Source organism: Falco naumanni, chromosome Z (assembly GCF_017639655.2).
Source record: "Falco naumanni isolate bFalNau1 chromosome Z, bFalNau1.pat, whole genome shotgun sequence".
NCBI lineage: Eukaryota > Metazoa > Chordata > Aves > Falconiformes > Falconidae > Falco > Falco naumanni.
The window spans coordinates 74,351,410-74,375,319 of record NC_054080.1 but is presented as its reverse complement, the minus strand read 5'-3'; the positions used below and the strand labels follow the sequence as shown (position 1 = coordinate 74,375,319).

At 45.5% G+C, this 23,910-nt stretch overlaps 1 protein-coding gene across 1 annotated transcript in view; it reads right to left on the bottom strand.

Annotated features, from left to right (window-relative positions):
- PDZD2 (PDZ domain containing 2) overlaps nt 1-23,910 on the bottom strand; it is a 206,213-nt gene that overhangs the window by 67,013 nt on the left and 115,290 nt on the right. The window contains 1 exon segment of the mRNA XM_040579769.1: nt 1,611-2,013. Coding sequence (XP_040435703.1) covers nt 1,611-2,013 — 403 coding nt within the window.

The window sequence follows — 23,910 nt, the reverse complement described above, 5'->3', positions numbered from 1 at the left end:
AAGAGAGAGCGAGAGAAGCAATTTTACTAAAACAGCTGTGCCTCCCAAAAGACTTCACAACAGATATACCACAACTGAACAGATTATAGCTCCTAAATTTGCAGTGACTCAACGAAGATTTTACATTTCACAAAGCCATCGTGTATGTGCTTTGCATTAAAAATGTATTTATTGCTCAAATTGAGATGTGTATGTTCTGAATTTAACAATTTATTTCTCAAACCAAAATTACTCAAAATATCAAGATAACAATAGCACAAGATTTCTCCGGATCGAGAGTTTGGTGGTTGTTTTTGTTGTTTTGTTGTTTTGTTTTTTTTTAAAAAAAATATATAGGCTTTTCACTTAAAACAAATTCTGATCATCTTCATTTATAACACGTGTTTAATTAGACATCTTTGGAACAGATTCAAGAAATTTTTATATGGACCAGACCTTTCAACATACTGAAGGATTGATTCATTTATTTAAAAACTGCTAATGTTTTCTTTCAGAAAGACTGCAATTAGGAGGTTTGCAAGAACAGTACATTAACATCCTCCCCTTCCTGTTGCACCATGACATCCAACGTGCCTCACTAATGGGAAGAGCAGGTTTTCTCAATTACACTTCTTCAAGACCAGCATTTCTTAAAATCAGTTTTAGCTCCTCCAAATACACTTTAAGCTAAATATAAGTTCACAACCACCCCACAGTAGTATTGCAGAGCACTAATTCCGGGACACATTTAAACCCTTGCTTTCCTCAACATAATGGTGTCCACTTATACTGCTCTGTTACCAGCTTTGAAGTCTTAAAACCAAACCCAGCTGCTGCAGCAAGCCACAAGCCCAGCAAAGGAGGGTTCATCTGTTTATACTATCAGTGTCTCTGGAAAGATTGGCAGACAGCTTTTCTGGTGGTAGATACATACTGAAACCTGATCAAGGCTCAGGTTAGTTTTCTCCATTCAGCAATGCTGCAATTCTAGTCAGGCAACAAACCCCAAGAACTCCATTAGGATGAAGAGACAAGCAATGAAACCCCCAATCCATCCCACTGTCATCCCAAACATTAACAAATCATCCATCTCATCAACTTGGAGCAAAATTCACAATAACTTCCATGTGGCCCCCAAACACTGGCCAAACAAGTTTTGTAACACAAACAAATGCACTGTGGTTTGGTGCACTGAAAAGGGAAGCTTCAGATTCCAGTGTTACTGTGAGCTTTAAGGTGTCGTCAAGCTCAGACAGAGCTAAACATGAAGCCCCGAAGGACAAAGCAACCATCTTCCACTGACACCTCCTGGCCTCGTGTCACAAGGTCATCAGCTGTCTCAACAAAAGAAATCCTGAGGCCAACCCTGACAGGTCAGAGATACAAGGGTCTTCCCCTCCATCACAGACAGAGCATGACAGAGGTTTTTCACCATTATTAAACTCTCTAATCCTCCCGCCACCCTGTTTTTGGCCCCATCACATTGCTTGGTTCCCCAACGGCTCAGGTTGTCACCTGGAGGCTCAGCCTGAGGGCGGAGCACTGAAACCAGGGAAACTGTTTGAGAAACTCCCTTAATTCACTTGCACGCCTGATGCTTCCTTCTCTAGAAAAACCCAACGCAAACGTACCTGGGCAGACTGGTCACCAATGTCCGGCACACCACCATCTGACAGCCGGCACCGGTACTGCCCCGTGGTGCCCCGAAGCTGTTCCTCCCCATTGCTCTCTGCTTCGGAGGTCTCTGGCTGGGCAACCTCCACCTCCATGGGAGTGCAGTGCCCGTTGCCGTTCTCCGAGCCTGGCTTTTCTTTGCTGTCCTTGCCACCTGGTGTTCTGGTGATGACCCCAAACTTCCTGGTCCTTTTCCCATTTTGAGCTGCTCTGTCGCCAGGTTCGGGACTGGGCTTGGCTTTGGGGTCGCAGCTGTTGCTGTTGTTGCCGTTGGAGGGAGGAAGAGGGGCTTTGCGCTTGATGCGGCGCAACATGATCAGGTAGACGAAGCCGCCATTCCAGCACTGCTCGGCCAGGTAACTGCAAGGAAAGGGATGCACAGGGATTACCGACCACTCTCCTCATGGTCCCTGCATCCCACCCAGGCACCCCAACACACTGCGTCCTGTGATGTTCATGCACTTTCTCAGGCAGCTTATTACCCGGTGCGTGGACATGTCACGACACTGAGGCATCAGCAAATGCTCTCTTCCTTCAGTAACAGAGGGAAGGAATGCCAGGAATAACATGGGGAATAACAGCCCTACCAGCCACCCAGACCGATCCCACCACAGTGTAATACAACCGGTAAATGCCACCAAATGTGTTCCCAAATGTGCAGCCCAACCTCTGAACCTGCAGCCCAGCAACATGGAAAGGTGAAGCAAGCAAAGCAAAGCAGAGAATGTTTCCAGTGGGGCATTAAAATAAATAATATTTTTTTTTTAATTAAAAAAACAGGCAGGCTTCATTTGTGCAGCAGCCCATAGAGCATTTGCATCTGAAATGAGCCTCCTTAGTGAAACTAATCTTCTGCTTCGACGTGCATTCATGCTTTGAAGGCCTCAGGGAAAAAGAAAGAAAAAAAAAAGAAAAAAAAAAATCAGCTACCGGCATAAGCAGGCATAGCACCAATGGCCTCAGTATGGCAAAGCGTGGCACTATAAGCCATCCTGGCTCCTGTAAGAGGACATGGAAATAAGGCGGGCTTCCTTTACAGCAAGTGTATTCTAATCAAAGCAAGAGCCAAGTCATCTCACTGTACAAGGAGCAGCCAACTTGTTCTCATACCAGAGCAAAACATCGCCTCCTCTCCCAAAGTCTCTGGACATGCCTTGAAGGTATTAACATTTCTGCTTCAAGCACTCAGTGACCTTAAAGAAACTGCACCCATTGATGCAAAAGGGGAATCTAACTTCATGCCTCTTTTGGGAAAGGATATACCTCAACCCAAATTCTTGAAATATTTGGGTTCTGAGCCAAGGGTGTAACCAACTGAGAGCACAAACAAGCTGGAATTTGTACTTCGCAGGTTTGTATGTGCCCTTTCAGACTAATTCAGGCCCCAAAATATATTGCCTTTCTCCCTAGTGAAAGCAGTAATAATGTCCCAGAACATCAAATAAGCTTCTGCTGCAGCTGCAATGAACCCTTCACTAATATGGAGCAGTTGCGGAGCCTACAGCTATCAGAGGAGATGAGAAACTAGGTGTGGAGTCGAACCATAGAAGATCCTAAGAGAAAATAACACAGCGCTTGCAGTTGAGAGAGGAGGAGCAACTCAGAAGTCTTCCACCAGTATTTTTTTCCTCCCTGATGCTTGTAGGCTGATTTTCCCCTTCCCTTTCTTAAAAGTTGTTTGGCCTTAAATACAACCCTTCAAACTCATTCCTGCACAGCGGTGACTTAATGGCAAAACAGGAAAAGCAGCTATGATAACCCCTGCGGCAAACTTCGGTACGGTGGAGTGAGGAAAGCACTCCCAACTACTCAAAGTGATCTGGACCAGCCTGGCTGCTGCTGGAAATAACACGATGGGTGCGTGCTTCTGTCCAGGGACGTGAACTGATAGTTTCAGTCCACTTCTTCCCAAAGCTTAGATGTCCCTCACAGACAACGTCAGGATTCAAATCACTTATATTTAATTAGGAAGACCGATGCCCAAATGAGCATGGTGACTACATAACCTTAAAAGCAGCCCTGGAGCAACAGAGGGGAAGGACAAGTATGCTGGCTGTGCTAAATTTCCCCAATGAATATAAACCGGACTCCAACTCCCTGGACAGACCACTCAGCAGTTTTCACCAGGCAAGCCTTCTGTGTGGGTGTGCATGTCTTTTTTTAAACATTAAGGATATTTAAATAAAGACTTTAAACCATCTTTTTCAAAACAGCTAAAAACAGCCAGCCAGTGAGCCCTGCTGGTTGTAAAACCTCTGCAGCCAAGGTCAGCCGTCTGGGTGGCCACGAGGTGACACCTGGCTCAGGGAGGGAGCCAGGGCTGGCAGAACCTGAAGGATTAGCCTACAAAAAATTCCAGAACTAAGATTGAAGTATTTTTGATTATCAAGTTAAAAGAAAAAAATCTTTTAATCAACAGAAAAGGGTCAGTTTTGTTCCAGAAACAATATGGGCTGCCTGTTTTTCACATTTATCTTTCAACTCAAATTTCAAGGCAGCCAGTAAAGTTGATTAAAATTCATTACTTTTGCTTGCAGCAATACCACTGCACTCTGATCCATCACACATAAGCCTGATAGCATTGCTTCTTCTGGCACACAAAAAGAGAAAAGCAGCTCCTCTTCCCATAGTCCTGTGGCTTACATGGGTGCTGCCCACCCTGTTTTTATGCAGAGTCAGTTCTGCCCGACTTGTTTTCATGCAGGTTCAGGTATGGGTTTTTTTTAAAAAAAACACCAATCTCTATCTCTGAACTAATCACTGATGTATTTTTGAATGCCAGTAACCAAGCGCATGCATTAATCAACTACTTGATTTAGGAAATAAGGTGAACGAGAGGGAACTTTGCGTATCTCCAAATGAAGTAATTTTATAAAGGCAAAAATAATTTACCTTTTCGCCTCCACTCGTGGCACTTTTATTCTGTTCATAAAGTGTGAAACTATCAAAAGGGAAGAAAGAAAGGAGTGGGTTTTCCTACCCACTGTTCACAGACAACCATCCCTACAGTCTGGAGCAGGATTACAGTAAGCTGTAATAGATGCAGCTGCGCTGAAGTCAGCGGAGCCGTGCTGATTTACTCCATATGTCAAGATGGCCTGTATGTTCCAGGCATGCAGCCTGTAGTACCTCACGGGTTTATGTCTTCTTGAGTAGTTCTCGGCAGTTCAAAGCACACAATAAGTTTTCAGGAAAGAAAAAAAAGTTTTCTCTGGGTCAGTGAGCAATTACCTTAGCACAGCACCAAATGACTACATACACCAGATGATGTCAGGTATTTCCAGACAGGGTAAAACCAGCTGGTACCAGTGATACAGTAAGTGGCATCATTATCTCAGAATTTGTTTCAAACCAAAGACCAGGCACCCTGTGCTGGGAAGCCAGCCCTAGTATAACACCAAGCGTATGACAAGATAGGAAACTAACATAACAAAAATTTGTGCTCATTTGCTGTATTGCTCTCCCAAGACAGGGCTGTTAACCAAAGGAGCATGAGCCAGCTTTAATTTCTGCTAAGTACATGAAGTCTACATAGCTGGCTTCCTTTTCCTTTGCCATTTCTTCCCCTGCTTAAGAAAGAATAAAAAAACGCAAAAACCCAGGGAAGCACAGTAAGCTCTCAACACTGGACAAAAGACAGGAAAGGTTGTATTAAACAAGTTAGAACCTTCAGAATTTTAATCACTATCAATCCAGGAGCGTCCCACGTCAGCGAGTAACATGATGGAGTCAATAAAATGTAATTATAGAGCCTCTAGACTGCATAAAACTGCAAAAGCTAGACAGGACCCCAAATCTCACTTCTCAAGGGGGTTTAATGTGCGCAGTGTAGACAAGCCTTTTTTTAGATTTGGTCCCTGTAGAGCACTCATAGAGATTTTAGCAATCAATACACCAAGTGTGTGTGTCAGGCAGGGCAGGATCAGAGCTGATGAGCATACACACAGCTCTCAGCACAGATGTGGGGAATCAGCTGCAACCTTCAAGTTGTTGCTCAGTTTGAACACTGTCTTCAGCTTGGATGGAGAAGGTGCATGGAACAAAAATATCCCTAATGCAGCTTTGATTGATCCAGATTTATTGAAAACTGAGACTCTAAAACTAACTGTTCCCCATTTTAGTTTGTGAGGGATGGAACAGGATTTGGTGAAAGCCCTGGATCTTGTATACCAGCTAAGAAACCTTGGACAGCTACTTCTAAGGCCACAGAACAACACATAACACATCTACTATCACTGATTTTAAGAACGCAAAAGATTTTATGAGCTCATCATCCATCTGTGGTATCACTTAGCAAATAAAAATATTTTACCAGCAAAAGACCCTTTCACCCTTTCTGTATTTGCCAGTCTTTGCAAGGTAGTGTCAAGTCTCCTTGGCACAGCTAGGGGTCCCCTCAGACGCTACCATGTCACCTCACCAAGCAGGGTCTGAAATACCACTGAAACACCAGTTTGGAAACATTTCCCACGAGCACACTCAGAAGGAAGGACCACCCGGCTGCTCCTGATGCTTTGATCTCACCCTGGCACCAGTTCCGGTAAAACCCCAGCCTGTATAAAACATCAGCCTTAACCAGTGGGGCAGACTTGCTCTTCTCTGTAGGAGAGAAATAATAAAAATGTTAATAATCCTGAAAAATAGGGGGAAATTATTTTACAGTTGAAACAGAGCTGGAAAGTTACATCTCACAAAGCTCAACCACAGGCTGGAAAACACAACCAGCAGCTGGTATCAAGGGGCATTTAACACTTTTTGTATCAGAGCTGTAGAGATGGACACGTCCACTTCCTTTGGAAATTCTTTTGAGTTACAAAGCCAAATCCCCTTTCCCCCCTACACTGCTGGACTGATTGCTGTGATCATAAAAACTGATAAACTCACTGAGTTTATTCCAAGTTCCTTGGCATTGTGTGAGAAGTTGTCTGAGTCTGAAACGGTGTCTTAGAGTAAGCCAGTCATTTTTTCATTTTTAGATATATACATATATATGTATGTGTGTGTGTCCGCATATATAAATATAAAGTTTACAGACTTGACAAGAGCATGCTGTGACAAGCTCTCTGTCATATCCCATCTTACTTGAACAAATGCAGACGGCCACACTGAGTTACAAAAAAACCAAAGCAGACCCAGCAGCCATAAGAAAGCATCTGGATCCACTTTAGGACCAGAAATATTGAAGAAGTATGTTTATTTTACACTAATAATACTATTTAACATTTCTCCAGAACCTTTCATCCTGATAGACCAGAAAGTGTTTTGGAAATGATACACACAGAGCATCACTGACATCTCACCAGCCAGCCCATCATGCAGCTCACCAGGGCATGCAGGAGAATCCTCAGCTGAGACGAATGCATTCAAAGCCCCCGCCTAGCTCCCCCAGGATGTGTAATGCCCTTAGCAGGACAGACTGCTAATTTTTATGCTTTTCTCTGAAAGCCTCTGGCATGGTAAAACATCTTGAAACCCAATCTTCTTTAGGCTGGAAATACGAAGGGCAGTGCAGATTCTAGCAGAACTGAAGCCTCCGGCCCCAAGGGGGATTTTAAAAGCTGAACTTAACAAACCATCTCTCCATGACAGCGGCAAACGAGCTAACTTGCTTTTCAGGTAAAGCAGGGCAAATTAATGACTAACAGATAGTGACTGATGGAAGGGCACGTGGCTCCTCATGAAACCCTCACCATGCAAGAATGATCAGCTCACTAAGAACAGATTTTGGCAACCACCGGGAGGTACTTCTCAGATATTGCCGTGTCTCTAGGTAGGAGCCGACTCTGCCTTGATGCATGCAGCCAGAGGAAAACACCGAGCTACGAAGTCTCGAGCAAACCTTGCTGCTGCTGAGCCTGCAGGACGTTTTACCTCCTTGGGTTGTTTTACCTCCACCTCTCTGGAGGACTAAGCTCTCCAACCACAATTTATCTCAGCAGAAAGCAATGGCATTAGTTAACCCAGCTGCTACTTCAAGATACTCTTGCAGGTGCAGAGCTACAGCACACCAGAGTGACTTCGATCCAGCACCTCATCACCAACAAGCCCTTTCCTGCCCTGAGCTCTGCTGGTATTGGCACACACAAGGGATGCAATGTTCTCTGCCTGCCTTTTAATAAACAGGAGAGGCAGAAAGGGCAAAGGAGAAGTCAGTCATGGAGTTGAGAGACTAGTAACACCCAGGGAAGTGCATTCAAACAGCCCAGGGTATGCTAGAGGGCTCCCACCTCCCTCTCCAGGAGGATGAATAACCCTCAGCCCTCGGCCTGTGGCCAAGGTTAAGCAGCACCTCCCTGAGCCCCACAGAGGCTGTGGCTCTCTACGCCATACTGGGTTTTTCTCATTGAAGCCTCATTCCAAATCGGTGGCTTTCTGGAGAACAAAACTCTGAATCCAGGGTGGGGGTTATTCTGTCTATGGCGTATTTTTTGCTATTAAATTTATAGCAAGGAATGCAACTAGACCTACTGAAATCTTGAAGGAAAAATTAATTTGGAAGTTAAATTTCAAGGTATATTTCTGTGGCCTTTTCTAAGCCAGTACAAGCATGTTTGGTGCTGATTACAGCCAATTCCTCACTGGATTAAAACTGTAGCTTTGAGCACCGCACTATCTGTGCTCACCCCAGCGATGCTCGAGCTGCTTGCAGGCTGGCTGCTGTCAGCCTGTAAAACACAACACCACACCAATGTCTTGAGAAGCAACAGTAGCAGCAAGCACAAGCAGGGCAAAGTCTGACCTGTTCACCAGAGAAACCAAACCATTAAGAATTTGATGTTCAAACAGGAACAAATGCTCCAGCACCCAAGTCTGCAAGACCCCCAGCGCAAACACGCTTCTGGCAAGGCTGGCAGGAGGCCCCGGGCAAGACCTCTTTGTCCACTGTGAAATCCTGAACTGTCAGGAAAGCTGAAAAGTGAGTGGAAGAGGGATTGCTCCTGTGTTTTCATGGGCTCACTGCCTGCTTGCAGCTTTTGCTGGAAGATGGGATTCAGCTCAGCGTTGCGACATAGGACCATGACTAAAGTCTGATGAGACACCTCACTCTACCTGGTATCAATGCAGTGATGTGGCTTTGAATTTGGAAGAATTGAATTCCTTTTCCCTTGCTGTGCTACAAATTGCTTACAGCACCTCAGGCAAGTCTTTCCATGAAAAAAACCCAAGGCCAACAACATGTCTTATCCCACAGAGTTTCTACAGGGTCTAAGGTGGTGAAGCCACTGGCTTCAAGTATTAGTTTCACAAAGATCTTACATATGGGATTGGCCAAGACCAACGACCACCACAGCTTTCCTCCCACCCTGTATCCTGCTCAGGTGCTGGTACAGTCATTTGAGCAAGAGTACAAACGAACCCAATACAGGAACCAATGCAGCTTTACATTAACCCAGCCAAAGTGAACTTTCAGAAAGTCAGACCTCAAGATGGGGAGTTTAAACCTAGCCTAGCGCTCTGACGTGGTCACAGCAGCACAGAGGCAGGGGCAGGAGAAGAACAGGCTGGCAGTGGCAGGGGACCATGCTTCTGCTCCCACCAGCAGCACCCAAGCTCCTACTCATGTACAGCAGAGACACACGCGTGGCTGCAGCCCGGGGGAGGGGAGCTGCACACATGTTACAGACAGAAATACTGGCTGGTTTCGGTGGAATGGCATTTGTACCTCCAGTTCCTAAAACTGAAAGGACAGGCATCCTCACCACAGATAATGCAGCTCAGCTGAATTGCATCCCCGTCACAGGTGTGGAAAGAAGACAGGCTAGATCACTGCAATTGTGCTGACACAGCACAAACCCCACACTTCTGCCCTGCATGCTGCAGAGACAACTCAGAAGCACTTCCAGGGCTTTGGGAGAGACAAGCAGGGCAGGGACCCCAAAACACCCTGCCCATGGATGAAGGATGGCCTCACTAAGCCCTCTCCTCTCACAGAACAAACATCTGAAGAGGATGACTTGAGGAGCTGCACAGCTTTTCCACACCTAAAGGAACCCCCTGAGCTGTGACAGACATCCTAGACATAACATTATGCAACTGTAGTCAGCATAAAATCCTCTGGGATTTGCTGATTTACTGATTGTGCTAGTAAAACAGAGCAGTGAAGTTACTTCCAGAATGCAAAAATTTTGGACTCGAGCTTTGCAATGCACCCAATCTGACTAAGCAGACAACTCCCACAGCTGCATATCAAAGTCTCAACAGAAAAACATGGTGCTTTTTGGGTCTGGGTCCGAGAGGGTGACCCGAGATGGGTACTAACGAGACAAATTCTATTTGTTCCTTGGTTAGTAGCACACTGTACAAGCAGAAGTGGTGTAATCCAGTCAAACAATCACGGCATTGAATGCTCCAATTTGTTAGTCCAGAGCTCTGCTGCAAACAGATGTTTAGCTGGACACATGACCACACTCACAAATATTATTTCCAGTTACAAGAAAACAGAGTAATTTAAAATGGCTAGTTATCAGTTTAGAAATTACAAATACTAGCTTTCTGCCTTTGCTGCAACAGGCTAAAATGACATCCAGTTACAACTGGGCACTAGCACCTGCAATTATTCCTTGATCCATGCTGTGATGCTGCTGCTCTGATGTGGTTTCTCCTCCCACAACTGTTTCCTGCTCTCCTGAAGACATTCACGCTCCTGAAGCTCCACGCAAGAAAAGCACAAGCTTTTTATATGGTGTCCTGTGCAACTGCTCTTCATTCCAAATTGCTCTCTTCTTGAGGACTTGGGAGACAGCTTGAATTTTACATTTCCTCTACACTTTTGCCAAAAGCAGGATCAATTTGTCATCCTCTTGGAGCCCTGAGGTGGATGTGCCCTCCCTGGAGGACAGGGCAAGGCTAGACACACTCAGCTGCTTCACGGCTCCTGGTAATGCAGCTGCAGCACAGGGGTGAATGAGTACAGTCACAGCCCTAAAGCCACATCCATATCCAAACACCACCATTGTCAACCATGGAGAAACGCTCCCCTTACTCCATTTTTACAAAATATATTTTCCAAAATGTCATGATTTGGGTTTATCTGCCCTTCTCAAGCAAGGCTTTACTGGACTCTTAACGTAGTGTGGGGCAGTTCCTCTACAGCCTTGTTACTGCAGGATGGATGGAGGGGAAAAAATATGCCCAAAACCTGCAAATGAAGGGGGATGTTCAATCTGTAGGGAGCCTGCTAGCCACTGTTCCTCCAAACACCCCCATGATCGAGGGCTGCCATCAACAGGGTATAGTGTACCACTTCAGCACAAATCAAGAGCACACTTTTGAAGCTAATTTCTTTTTCCCTATCACTGTTCTTTAGTTTGCATGCCCGGGCAGTCTCCAAGCTCCCACCAGGTTCTTCTCAGATCAAATTCAAGTGGCAGATGTGAGCCAGGACCACACTCAATGCAGTTCTGTTGCTGTGCCACATGGTTCAGCTCCATGTCCGTCAGCATTTGGTTCATGGAACCACAGCAGAACTAATCTGAAGTAACCCCAAAACCAGCCATAGAGTGGTGGTCAGGTCTCAGCTCAACAGTTCCATCCAACAGATCCCCTCCTCTTTGGGCTACACTACTGCCTAATGCAGACGTGGGGTAATTGCTCCATGCCCCTCATGAGAATATTCTCCAACATATTCATCTGAAGGAAGTTTGCAAAGACTGGGACACGTATTAGGTCCACGCATTATTTTCTGCCTCACAAGAAGTGCAAGAACCCAGGCCAGAGAAGACTTGCCTGGGGGCATGCCCAGCACAAACACACTGGAATACAAATAAATTCCTGTTTACTTTTTGCAGTAGTTGCTCTAAGTTACAAAGCACCTCTCAAAGTGTCTTCAGTACTGTTGTTAATTGCAGAGACACAGCTTGTTATCATTAGTTCAGATGTTTCGCCTTTTTAAAAACAATACTTCTGAATTAGACAACAAATCTCAGAAGTGCAAATGAAGACGCACTGGAACTTTGACTTTCAAACTGAGACAATATGACAAAATAAAGATTTTACTACATTACAGATTGATTTGCAGTGCTTGAAGTGTTTGAAAATCTTCAGACTTGCATGGCTGCAACTTTCCTTCTCCACACTGTTTCTCCCAAGGTGTAACACTCACTCCATACCAGGAAGCCCAAACAAGTTCACATTTGCAAATCATGAAATAAATCACCCAACTGGAAAGCAAACATCTCACATGAAGAAACAAGGAAGGGGTCAAAACCATCCACATGTGACCCACATACAAAGTATATACAAAGTAATGCTTCTCCCACTTCACCTTGAGTGCCCAAATCTCGTCACTGTGTTTCACACATCACCACCCTATTTCCAGGGATCTCCATCTTTTGTGCAGGCTATTTTAGGATCACCCCTCTAAAACAACATTTTCTAAGCATCCAGCTCACATCCCTCCCTCCTCCTCCCTGCAAAACTTTTATCTAATTCTGCCCCCAGTTTCCTATCACACCAGACAGCAGTGACAGCCGGGAGTAGATTTAACCTGAGAGAAAGGATTGGTACTCAAAATTGAGTAAGAAGTTCAGCATGGGAGATACTCTTTTATCAACCATAATCCGGGATTTTTGCACAGATGCGGCATGCAGGGAGGGTGCCACAAAAAATCCCACAGATGAATATAATGACCCCTTGGTGCAAAGCTTGCCGGTGTGAAGTCTGTGAGCCCATGGGGGCTGGACCTTGCCCCCTGCCAGCACAGGGCAGTGGCACTAGCATAGCCAGGCTATCCCTGGGCAGTGAGGTCACCCCTTTGGATAAAACTTCCTATTTCTCCCTATGCAGAAATCATCACAAATGGCCAAAAGGGAGGAGAAAAAAAACCCACCAAAACACATCCCAATGAAAGAGCTCTTATTCCAGCAGCAAAGTTTTACGATGGTATTTCAAATGAGGGGGGGGGGGGAATGTATCTCTGCAAGACTGTTTTGGCAAACCACATTCTTTAGGTTTTAACATTAGTTGTAATTCCCAAAGTACCTCTTTCCACTGAGAAGAGAAGGTTTTGGATGTCTGCGAGCAATGAAAATGAGAGCCAGAAAATTTAATCAAGTCTATTTTACAACAGCAAGTGGTATGCTGGGTTAGAATAGACTTATTTCCAATGCTTTTGCAAGCTTACTTGAGCTCCGGAGAGGAGCCCTATTAACAGAGAGAGGCCAGGCTTCAAACAAACCCGCAACTGCTGGGGGGCAGATAGGAAAGGAACAAATTCACAGCGCTCAGATTTATTTGAGGGGGCTAATTTTAGCAGCAAGGGCTACTTGCCTTCAAAAGACCACTCGGTTTTGAGTATTTTCCAGGATTCTTCCTAACGCTGAAAACGGTAGCGGCTTCATCAGCTGCTCCCTCCTTACCAAGTGGGAGCAACGCCTGCCATTCAGCATCCTCAGATCTTGTGATCTGACCATGAAGTTCACAAAGACAGAAACATGTATTTGAGATGAGAAATTCAGCTCTCTACTCACAGCAAAAAAGAAACCCGAGCCCTCCGCTGGAGCAGGGGAAAAGTCTGAAAATGTGGTCTGACAACACTGCAAAAAACCTTAATAAAGGGGAAAAAAAAGAGCCTAAATTCATACAGACACACCCCCACGCATGTTACTTTTTGTGACTTTAGGATGGATTTCAGGCTGCAGGAGGCCCAGGGAAGGGAAAAGGATCGATTTTTCCATAGGGATGTTCGTTGCGGTGAGGCCCCCACGACGCCCCATGCAACATCGCAACCCATCGCCACATTGGGGGGCTGCACGGGACCGAGCCCACCTGCCCAGCCAGGCCCTCAGTGCTTCATTTCACTTGCAGACACTCTGGAAAAGGACATTTTTGCCTTTTGAGGACCGTCGCCTGCGGGGACAGGAGGTTTATTTAGCTATTTAACTTCGCTACTTTGTTCTTGGCCGTGACGACAGGCTGCGCGTACAGTAAATCCCGGGGATGAACTGCTTTCGGCTCTGACTATGGGCTTGCTGAACCATGCTTCCCCTGCGTGCTGCGACAGGTTTCCAACCGTAAAAACCCCACACAAAGCACCGTCTCTTGCTCAACAGTTTCCGTCAGTCACACCAAACCCTTCCTCCCCCACTGCCTAACGACACCTTTGATATTCCTGACATCTGGCCAGAATAAAGGCCTTGCCCTCCCTAAACCAAGCAAACCATACCGACACTCATTCACTTTTACAATCCCCCACGAGCACAAACATTTCCCACCCCAGCTCCCCAGCGATGGGGCTGGGGTTATTTTTGCCCGGGCAAGTGCACTGCTTTGGATTCAAACACTTCACTCACGGATGCTCAGGATTCCTAGGTGGAGGCAGATCACCAGCAAAATAAAAGCAACTACCAACTTGCTGAGGCTGGCACCAACCCGGGCGGAGAAAACCACCCCTACCCAGGTGACAACCACCCCCAGGATGACACCCCCCCCCCAACACCACATGCCCCCAAGCTGCATTGCCCAAGCAAATTTAGGAACTACAGCCAGGAGTCTGCAGCAAAACAGTCTGCAAGGACGGGAGTTGGGCAATGCCAGATATACACGGGCCTGTCTGCAGCACGTCTGCCTGTTTCCTTGGATGCTGACATTATAAACCAGCTTCTAATTACATCCTCACTTTCTGTTTTTACCACAGATAGTTTGGACAAGGCCAAAAGGGAGAAGAATTAACGAACACGCATGGCAGCAGCCATAAACATTTCCTAACTTTCACTCAGTTTTGCAACACAAGACAGACATGCCCTCCTCCGAGGGCCAATGGATTACTGCTTGCAGATGATTTCAACTTTCCAACTAACCCTTTGCACACAGTGAAGTTTCCAGATTTCACATACATTTTGCAGCCTGCTGTAACCACTCTGCCAGCTACAAAAGACAGGAGCACCCCTCCAGCAGGCCACAACAGGGGCTGCAGCCCCAGAAACTTCCTTGGGTGGGCAGGACAGCCCCCAGCAGCAGCCCCAAAAGCAAACATTATTTTAACAGTCAGGAGGGCAGATGGGACTCTGCCTTCTACATCTATTCACATAACTGGCTTTTCCCAGCAGCAAATCAGCCCCCGCCCCGGCTGCTGCTGCAGCCAAAATTCATCAGGAATTGCCCCAAGTTGCAGTTTCACTAGATGCTGCCAAATGTAGCATGGGTGCAATCCAACTTGGGATATGACAGCAGAGTTAGAAAAATATATACTAATTTATTCTTTTTTAATTAAAAACCACATGGAGATTGCAAGCTCTCACCCTCCATCCCATGTCAGGATACTATTCTGCAACTTTTCTGCATAAGGATGTCCCTGAGACCCCCCACACCTCCATCACACCACAACAGTGAGGTTTACTCATCAATTTCTCCTCCTTGCAGGCTCAGGAAGGAGCTTCCCGCAGCCTCTGAGCAGGGATTGATGTTGCCACCCAAAATGAGATGGTGGGTACCCCAGCCCGGTGACCAGTCAGGACTGAACCTATGACACAGGCAGGTAGGTAGGGGCATGGATTGCTGCACACCAGGAGCCCCTGGCACAAACATCGGGGCACCCTCCTGCTGAGGGTGGGACAGTCCTGCAGGAGAGGCATGCTGGGGAAAGGAACCCACCCCACCACCCAGAATTACAGACCCCATCAGGATTACTGCCTGGCAGCTTCTGGCTTGCAGGAAACGCTTGGTGCTGTGGCCCCTGGGGTTTTGGAGGTAAAAATACCCCTGGGAGCAAAGCAGAGCGTATTGCCCCAGTGAAGGGCTGTGCTGGATGGTGAGGAGATGCAGCACCAGCCCTGCCCACCTTGCATGGTAGAGAAAAGAAGATGGCTATTGGGCACCCCCTTTCCCCTCCACCTGCCAGCTCCTGGGACTATGAAGGGTCTGCTCACTGGCAGGGCACCACCAGCACTCAAGAAAGCTAGAGCCAGGGGAATTAAGCACATGCTGCTGTGCACTGTGGCTGCAGCTCTTCCCAATACTTCACATCATTGACTTGATTTCCCAGAGCAACAGAATATATGGAACCACTGTCCTTCCTTTTTTTTGTCCTTTCTTTTTTCAAATCTTTATTTTTAGGATCCACCCAGAAATCACCACCTCTGGCATGAGACAGACCAGCACCACGTCACAAGAAATCCCCTGTAAGCTTTTTGATGACTTTCATCTATTATTCACTTACTGCAAATCCTTGCCATTAACAAACTGCACTAAGGGAATCCGAACTTTCAAAGCCACAAATCTCCTAATAACTATGGCCGCTTTATACATGCTTCAGGATTAACCATGTCATCTGGTTAGAAACTCAAAGCCGCTCTTCATTATTGGATTGAACCTCCCTGCAAACAAAGAGGAGATTGATAATACTGCCACTGATTTCAGTGGTGCAGGGGCATTCATTACCTGACATCCTCCTCCCAGACACATCAAGCGCAGTGGCACAAATTTATGCTGTGCTACTGTGCCAAAAACCCAGAAACCTCCCTCGAGCACACTAACACCAATCCTAGCAGACAGTGTTGGAGTAAACTTGACTACAAGCACGCTTGAGCTTCACACTGGCTCCTAGCATGCAAACTGAAGGCATTTTTACAACTATATGCTCTGTAAACTAAGGGTGCCTTTAGTAGCTTTGAAAAATAAGAGCTTATTTAGTCAGTACATCGGCTTCTTCAAAGAGCCTTCAAACTAATTAGCCACACTGAGTTACTATTAAAGTACAGAGCTTACATGCAATACTCTTGACAATAACAGAGCTGGTGCTTTGGTACCAAAGCTATAGAATTAGCACAAACTTAATCAGATGCATTTTCCTATAGGCTCCAAATTGTATTTCAAACTGAATATTTTCCTTTCCTGTGGTGGATGTGGGAATTCACTTAATTCATTTGTAAGTTCAAAGCAATAATAATTTTTAGCCCATGTGCAGATCAAGAGTTTGAATATTCAACAGTGAGAGATAGCATGAGGGCATGGAAGACAGACACACAAGAGAAGACACTGAAAACAAAACCCAAAAGCTGCAGTAAAAAAAATGAAGAAGATTAAAAAAATAATTGCTGTACTACAGACAAGCCATACAGCTGTTCCAGATCAACTTTTACAGGACAGGGAAGTGGGTGTGCTTAATTCAATGCAAAGGGCACACTAGCCAGAGGCAAACCCTCCCTTGTAGATGCAGATAGGCTGTCAAGCAAAACAAAGTTTACAAACCCCCACAAGATATGCAAAGCCCAGGGAAGCAGACTGCAAGGCTCACAAATTTTAATTCCAAGAGTTTCTACCCATCCCTGCTTCTTACAGAGCAGGTTTATTTGGTAGATAAGCCTTTGCTACTTCAAAAAAAAAAAAAAAAAATCAAAGGCAACAGCATCACAGCAAAAGAGATTTCCTCTCCCCTTTTGACTTCTATTCATCTGCTTTACGTGCAGGTTTTCTTACCAGCAGGTACGCATCCAAGGGCTCAGTGTGGCTCCCACTCCCTCCTCCTCTCTCCTCCTCCATCACCTGCTCCACCCACAGCACCCCAGCCCTTCCTCAGCTCCTCCAGCTTACTTCCCTTCCCAAGGGAATCGCCATCTCTTGCTCCAGAGATGTTACAAATCACGTTTCTGAATTTCAGAGCAGAACCTGGCAGTGACTGCAGGAAGGAAGATGCAAGTTCCAACAGAAGGGGGAAACTAAAAACTCCCATTACAAATCATCACAACTCCTTCATTATTATAACATTTCATATAGCTAATTTCTTCCCCGTCCCTTGCTAAACTTTCACTGAAGGTATTGATTGGACTTGTCAGCATGTTCTCACATAAGACTGAATTCAATGAAACAAAACACAACCAACAAGATAGCAGATACTGGATGTCTGCTTAAAAATAACAAGTAGCAACACGCACAAGCAGTCAGTGTAACCCAAAAGGAGGATGCTCCGTAATGTGTTTTGGAACTACTATCTGCACAGAAAAAGCCAGAAGCAGACATTAACCAGCAACTGTCTGCAAGTTGCAGGACAGCACAGAACATAACTGCTACTGAATCTTATTTCACGCGCTGGATCAGAGTTCAGTCTGAGCAGCAGCCGCATAAATCCAGAGGGGCTCTATTAAAAACCAGTGCAGTGACTCATCCCATAGAGAGAAGCATAATTCAGACTCTGGGCATCTATATATTCTTTAAGAAAGCCTTTTGTTTAGCAACAAGAATTTCTTTGTTGGACAAGCCAGGGGGCTGGATCACATCCCTGTGGCAGGACATTTCTGCTCCTCTAGCAACACAGAAGGGCATTAGCCAGCCCACATGCAATGCTAGAGAAGTGTTAGCTGTACATGTGTATGCCAAGCAACTTTGCCACGGGCACTTAAATGTAGTGCTATCTTCCTGAAACAGCCACTGCAACCCTATAGCAGCCCTACGTCTGTCCAGCAGCAAAACCTTGACAAACCCTCACCCTCCCCAAAAATCAACAGGCACTTTGCCACCTGCCCTGCAAGCATGGGATTTCCTTCCCAGAGCGCAGCAATGGCTCAGAGCCACGGCTCTTCCTTCATAGCCCTTTGGGACGCTTTGCCAAGGAGAGCATGGGGTCATTTCTCAGACGTGAGCCGCTGTTCACCAGGAGGCACATGACCATCCTCACCACCAGCCAGGACAGCAGTGCCCAAACCCGACACCCAGCACAGCCACAACTGGCCCAGCAGCTTTCAGCTTCCACTTACTTCTCACTAAACACCAACCTTCTGCAGCAAGGGCTTGTCTGGCTCCCCCCCCCCCCCCCCCCAAAAAAAAAAATCAAAGCAAATCAGCACGACCGCAACCTTTTTTGAAGACAGAAATATCGCTCCCCCAAACCCTAACTAGAGGCCCTTGTGTTCAAACATAAAGCAGATTTGTGGATCCTATTTGCTGTCATTTACTCAGATGACAAGCATCAAAATGCAGTGTCTCCATTTGCTGTGCTCATCATGGAAGTCACACGCAGCAGATAATCTCAACAAATTGCTGCCGAGCACAATAACAGACACTTCAGCAGCCACATGCACCCCAGAAACAAAAGACCCACATTCATCTTAATCACCATCATGGCCTGTTACCATGACAATGATGATATACACACACAAACCCCATTATGCACTAGGACTGAAGTATGAAAAGCAAAAACCAGAAAAATACCAAAAGCACAGGACGGGCACCTGTTGATCCTCTCCTTTTTATCTGGTGGTATCTTGACGCCGAGGCACTATCAACAGCTTCATCTGTTATATGCAAAACCTTAAAATTAGCCTGCTACAGCCTTTACACTCAAATATGATAGCACTAATTCTCCCATGAGCAATTTTTCTTTGGCTGGGATATTGGCTCTCACACTAATCAAATATAGATACAGATAACAATGCATAAACTCTCCTCATATGAATGCCATACAAGTAGCGCACGTTTTACACATTGGACCAGGATGAAGTCATAAACATGACTGAGATACTACAGGGCCCACACATTTGTAACATATATTAGAAGCAAACACTATGTAATATTAATGGACAAAATGCTGCGATGTGCTGGGGGACTGGTTTTGGTTATGTATCAGTTTGGGTGCCAGGTCAAAGTCTGGGGCATGGAGATGCTTAACAGAATAGTTGTTTAAGATACTAGAGGATGTAAAACTGCATTTAATGCAGGGCAACAATATAGGTATTCATAAAAGTTACAGTACAGTTAAAAATCCAATAAAATGGTTCTCAAACTCCAAAAGTTCGATTAGAACCATTGTATCTTGGTGGATTTTGCACCTGTCCTTTACACACATAAAACTTACATACTCCATGTAGCAAAACACAAAGGCTTTTATCACTTCGATGGACTCAGCCAGCACCAGATTTGTTGTCTCATCATGTTGTTTGCAAACCCATGTTTCGTTTGACTAAGCAGAATCGCTCCATTAATGTGGTTACTGCATTTTTCATGCAAGACACTGTATGTTCCTGAAAAGAGAGCTGGCCCAAGCTGCTGGTGTCATCAGAAGGTGAGAGGGGACAAGGGGCAGCACTGTCCTCACAAAGCCCTCCTTGTATGACTCTGACTAAAGCCCCTCACTTTGGGGAAGTTTTTGGCAGGGACCCTACAGAAATGTGTTGGCAAACAGTAGAGGAAGATGTCAGCTCTTCAGATGTTCTTGCCCCTTGAAAATCCCAACACATGTTCCAGTTTAGAGGTTACCCTTCCTCTCCAAATGTTTCTCCCCTCAATCCCCTCACCAGTTTCACATTCTTTTGCAAGGGAAAAGAGGCACAGGTTCTCCTTTCCTTCTCTATTTCTCCTAAATGCATCAGCAGACATCGGGGAAATGAGGCAGCTCCATGTTCAGGCAAGGAGAACACAAAGCCAAACATGAAGCCAACTATTTGATCAATACTCCTTGATTCAATTAGCTCTGGACGATGCTCAAAGCTGATGCCTTAGAAGAGTCGCCACAGGCAAAATTCAGTTTGCAAGAGGGATTACTTTCACCATCTGAGAAATAAAAACGACATAAACCCTGGAGGGACCAAGGACAAATTTACCACCTAGAGACACTTGCCTTCAGCACAGCAACAGTCAGCAGGCTTACCCAGTAGCTGAACTCCTATAAAGAAACCAGCTATCACACCAAATTTTGATATATTTTGTACCAATTCAGTTTCATGCTTCAACTTTAACACATTCTTATTTTCCTTCTGTACCTTCCTAAGTCTGCTTATTGGTTAGGAAGGCAGAGATGAGGCCTCAGCGGTACTTCCCAGTAGCCCCCAGCATAAACTTCCAGCTCTCTCCAAAATGGGTCACAAAAGCCATTTGCTGCACATAAAAGCTTGTCACCTCCTCCGGTTTATTAATCTAAAAATCCAAACCTCTAAGCACATGTATGAAACTGAGCTGTTAACAGAACACACCAATATCTCACTAATACCTACCATATTTTAACATCTATTTAGCCTTGCCAATATGCATATATTAATCCTAATGGATTGGATCTGGACCAGAAGCTAAAAGCCAGGACATGAGGCTTGAAGTAGCAGTCTGGATGCAAGTCCAAACTTGGCAGTTTAAACTCATATATAATCACCATTACTCAAACTCAATGAAGGGAGGGCAGACCCTAAACCCCCATTAGATTTAGTGACTTAATAATTTACTCAGTTTACTAATTTCTTTAGTATATTTGCTGACCCTGTCACAAAGGATTTGAAAAGGAGGTCCTTAACCTATGGAAATGATGACTGCAGTAGAACACTTGCTCTATATCATCGATGACACGTCCAAGAGGGGTCAACCACCCCTGCAGATGTGTGCCAGACCCTGCATTTCAACCCCAAAAGAGCGGTAAAGCCTGCAGTGGAAATTCAGTGGAAGTGAGGAGCTGGCATGTGTCTCCCCATCCTCCCACCGTACCCTGTTACACGCTATTCAATGTCTGCTAACACATCCTTGGCACCCCCATTTCAGAGGTTTCTCCCTGCTGGTCAAAAATATGCATGACAGAGAGTACTTAATGAGTTCAATGTGAAATAAATTAATCCAAGTCATGACCTCACAGCATCGACAGTGACTTAACCTCTTACACCAAAGCAGTGCAAGAAGGATGCAGCTAGAAAACCAGAGTCCCTCCAGGCACTTGCTGCAGAGTCCCCCTGGCAGACACTGAGGGCAAGCTTTTGGACGTGCTCCTCTTTGCAGCACCTGGGACCATGCACAATCTGCATCCCCGAAATTCAGCTCCACCTTCCAGCTTTGACACCACCTGTGGAGTACCAAGAGCTCCCAGCGCCCGGGGCTGCCCTTCAGTCCCCTCGTGGGGAGGAAAAGTGAGGTGTGAGTATAGTGCCATCATTTTAAATAGCTCTGTTCTCAAAGGGCCACTGCAGGGATGTGACACAAAAAATGAAGGGACATCTGCAGCTTCATCAGGGTCCTGACCAGCAGCTCTGCTCCCAAGTGAGCAGTGGGAAAAGCCCCAGATCCCGCATGCTACATGAAGTGTTACTGGGAGTACCTGTCAGTTTTGCTCAGACCAACCTCTTCAGTGTTTGGAAAACAAGAAGCTCTTAACCATCCCCAGATCATCTGACCAGAGCTGATGCAGGTACGCTTTGGATCAACCTGGCTCTGGCCTCAGCAAAGCCAGTACCAACAGCTCTGCAAAGAAGCCAACACTGACTGCAGGCAGGAGACCCACCGTGCCCACTGCTGCCTAAACATGCCTGTACAAGAGCAGATTAGGAAAGAATCGATCACCTTTTATTTTCAGGCTCACACATCATCTTTACTTCCAAACAGGTCGTAAGGTAAAACTATGACTAGGCAAAAGGCAATGGGGGGAGGAGAAAGAAAAAAACAAACAACAAAACCACAAACCAGAGACCCTCCCTGCTAACCAAATGAAGGTAATAAAAACAATACCTGATTCATAAAATGAGAAGTGTGACAATCTGGGGGAAGGGAAATCACAGCCAACCTCTAAAGTCCAGAGAACGTGGGAAAACACAACTATTTCAAACTTGCCTAGCACATAAGAACTGCTTTTGTCTACTTTAAAGCAGCATTGCTTTCACCACCAACGTGACCAGCAGTTACAAAAGGAGAAAACTCAACAACAAATTGCTGAACTATGCCATGCCAAAAGGCTGCTGTCCCACGCCAACGATATTCAGAGCTGGACCATGCTGCCTGTTCCCATCCACAGCCGCTGCTTGCAGGACAGAACAAAAGCCATGTCCCTACTGTGTATGCAGAAAGAGAGACAATAGCACTCATAAAAACCCATGTGAAGCTTTTTAGTGAGATTTCTGGTCTGGGATCTGATCTGATCCACCCCCTGAAGTCAGGCTTTAACCAGCTGCACAGTTTGTTTGTTGGCATACTACCATTTTAGTATTAACCTTATAAATTATCCATCTGAGCACGCTTAGTGCATCCCCCTCTTCTCCCAGGCACAGGGGCACTGACCCCAGGCTCTGCCCCATATGCATATACATAACACCAAAACATTTTGGTATAAAAGTATTGTGCCTGTATGGGAATCAGCAGAAACCGCCCCTCACCTCATCTGTTGAGGTTTTTTCATTGGGTCTGTTTTTACTTGGCCTCTTGACAGCCTCGTTAGTGGCCAAGAAAGCTGCCCGACCATGGCAGCTGGGCACCGGGTCAGGGTACACTAATGTCTTTAACCCTTTCCACCTGTGTGCCAAGAGCACTGGCTGCTCAGATCCGGACATAGCTGTCCCCACTGGAGCAAAACTCAGGCATTCCCACTAAGGTCAAACCTCCCAACTCTCAACACCCTTCAGCTGGGTTTTTTTTTTAAAAAAAAAAAAAAAAAAAAAGGAAAAAAAAAAAACCCCGAACAATAAAGATAGACAAGCCCCAAACACAAAGTGGACCTTCCAAATGACTGACAAAGAAACGCAGCCATCAAAGCACAAAACATGTTGTGATAGCGCAACACATAATATGATATAAATTAAGCACACACCAGAGCCTTAGTCGGCTTTATGCTATGCAGAGCCCACAACTTTTGAATTCAATAAAATAATAAGCACCCTGACATTATTGCAGTCATCGACGCTAAGTAAAGCCAAGCACAGTTGTGCTCCTTTGATCAGTCTTTTCATAAAGGCAGTATAAATACTATTGCTGCTTTTCCATATCTTAAGAAGCTTTTACATTTGGAAAGTGTTACAGGGACACACCAGGAAAATAAGTACTGTTTTGTTTCTTTTTCCTTTCGGGGCCTTGGGTTTTTTTTTTTGGTTGTTTTTCAAATCATAAAGAGAAAAGTTAAACAATTGACTCCCAATGATCCAAACAATGTGTTTACATAAGGGTTTATAAAATGAAAAAGCATGTTAATCCACATTCAGATATTCTGTGCTCCTGCCAAATGTCTCAACAGACTAATGTCCTCTGAGACACAGACTCACACTATAATGTTTCTGTCCAAAGCATTTGAATTTTAAAAGTCAAATACAAATAAAAGGCCCACAGCTGGCTGCACAGCGGTGATCCCTGGTCTGAAGCAAAGCACACGGTTCAGGTTTGCTGTGGTCAACATTGCTGCTTCCTTGCCAGCAGCACAAAGGCAGGTATTGACTGAACCACACCTGTACCCTCAAGGATTTTAGCAGCCTGCACTGTTACCTGGCCCATGTGAACTCAGAGAGCATCCCATGGGCCCCCGTGGCTGTCAGCCGAGCAGGACTCCCATGCTCACCTGGTCCCCTCGCTGCACTCAGTGCAGCCTCCACAGACTCT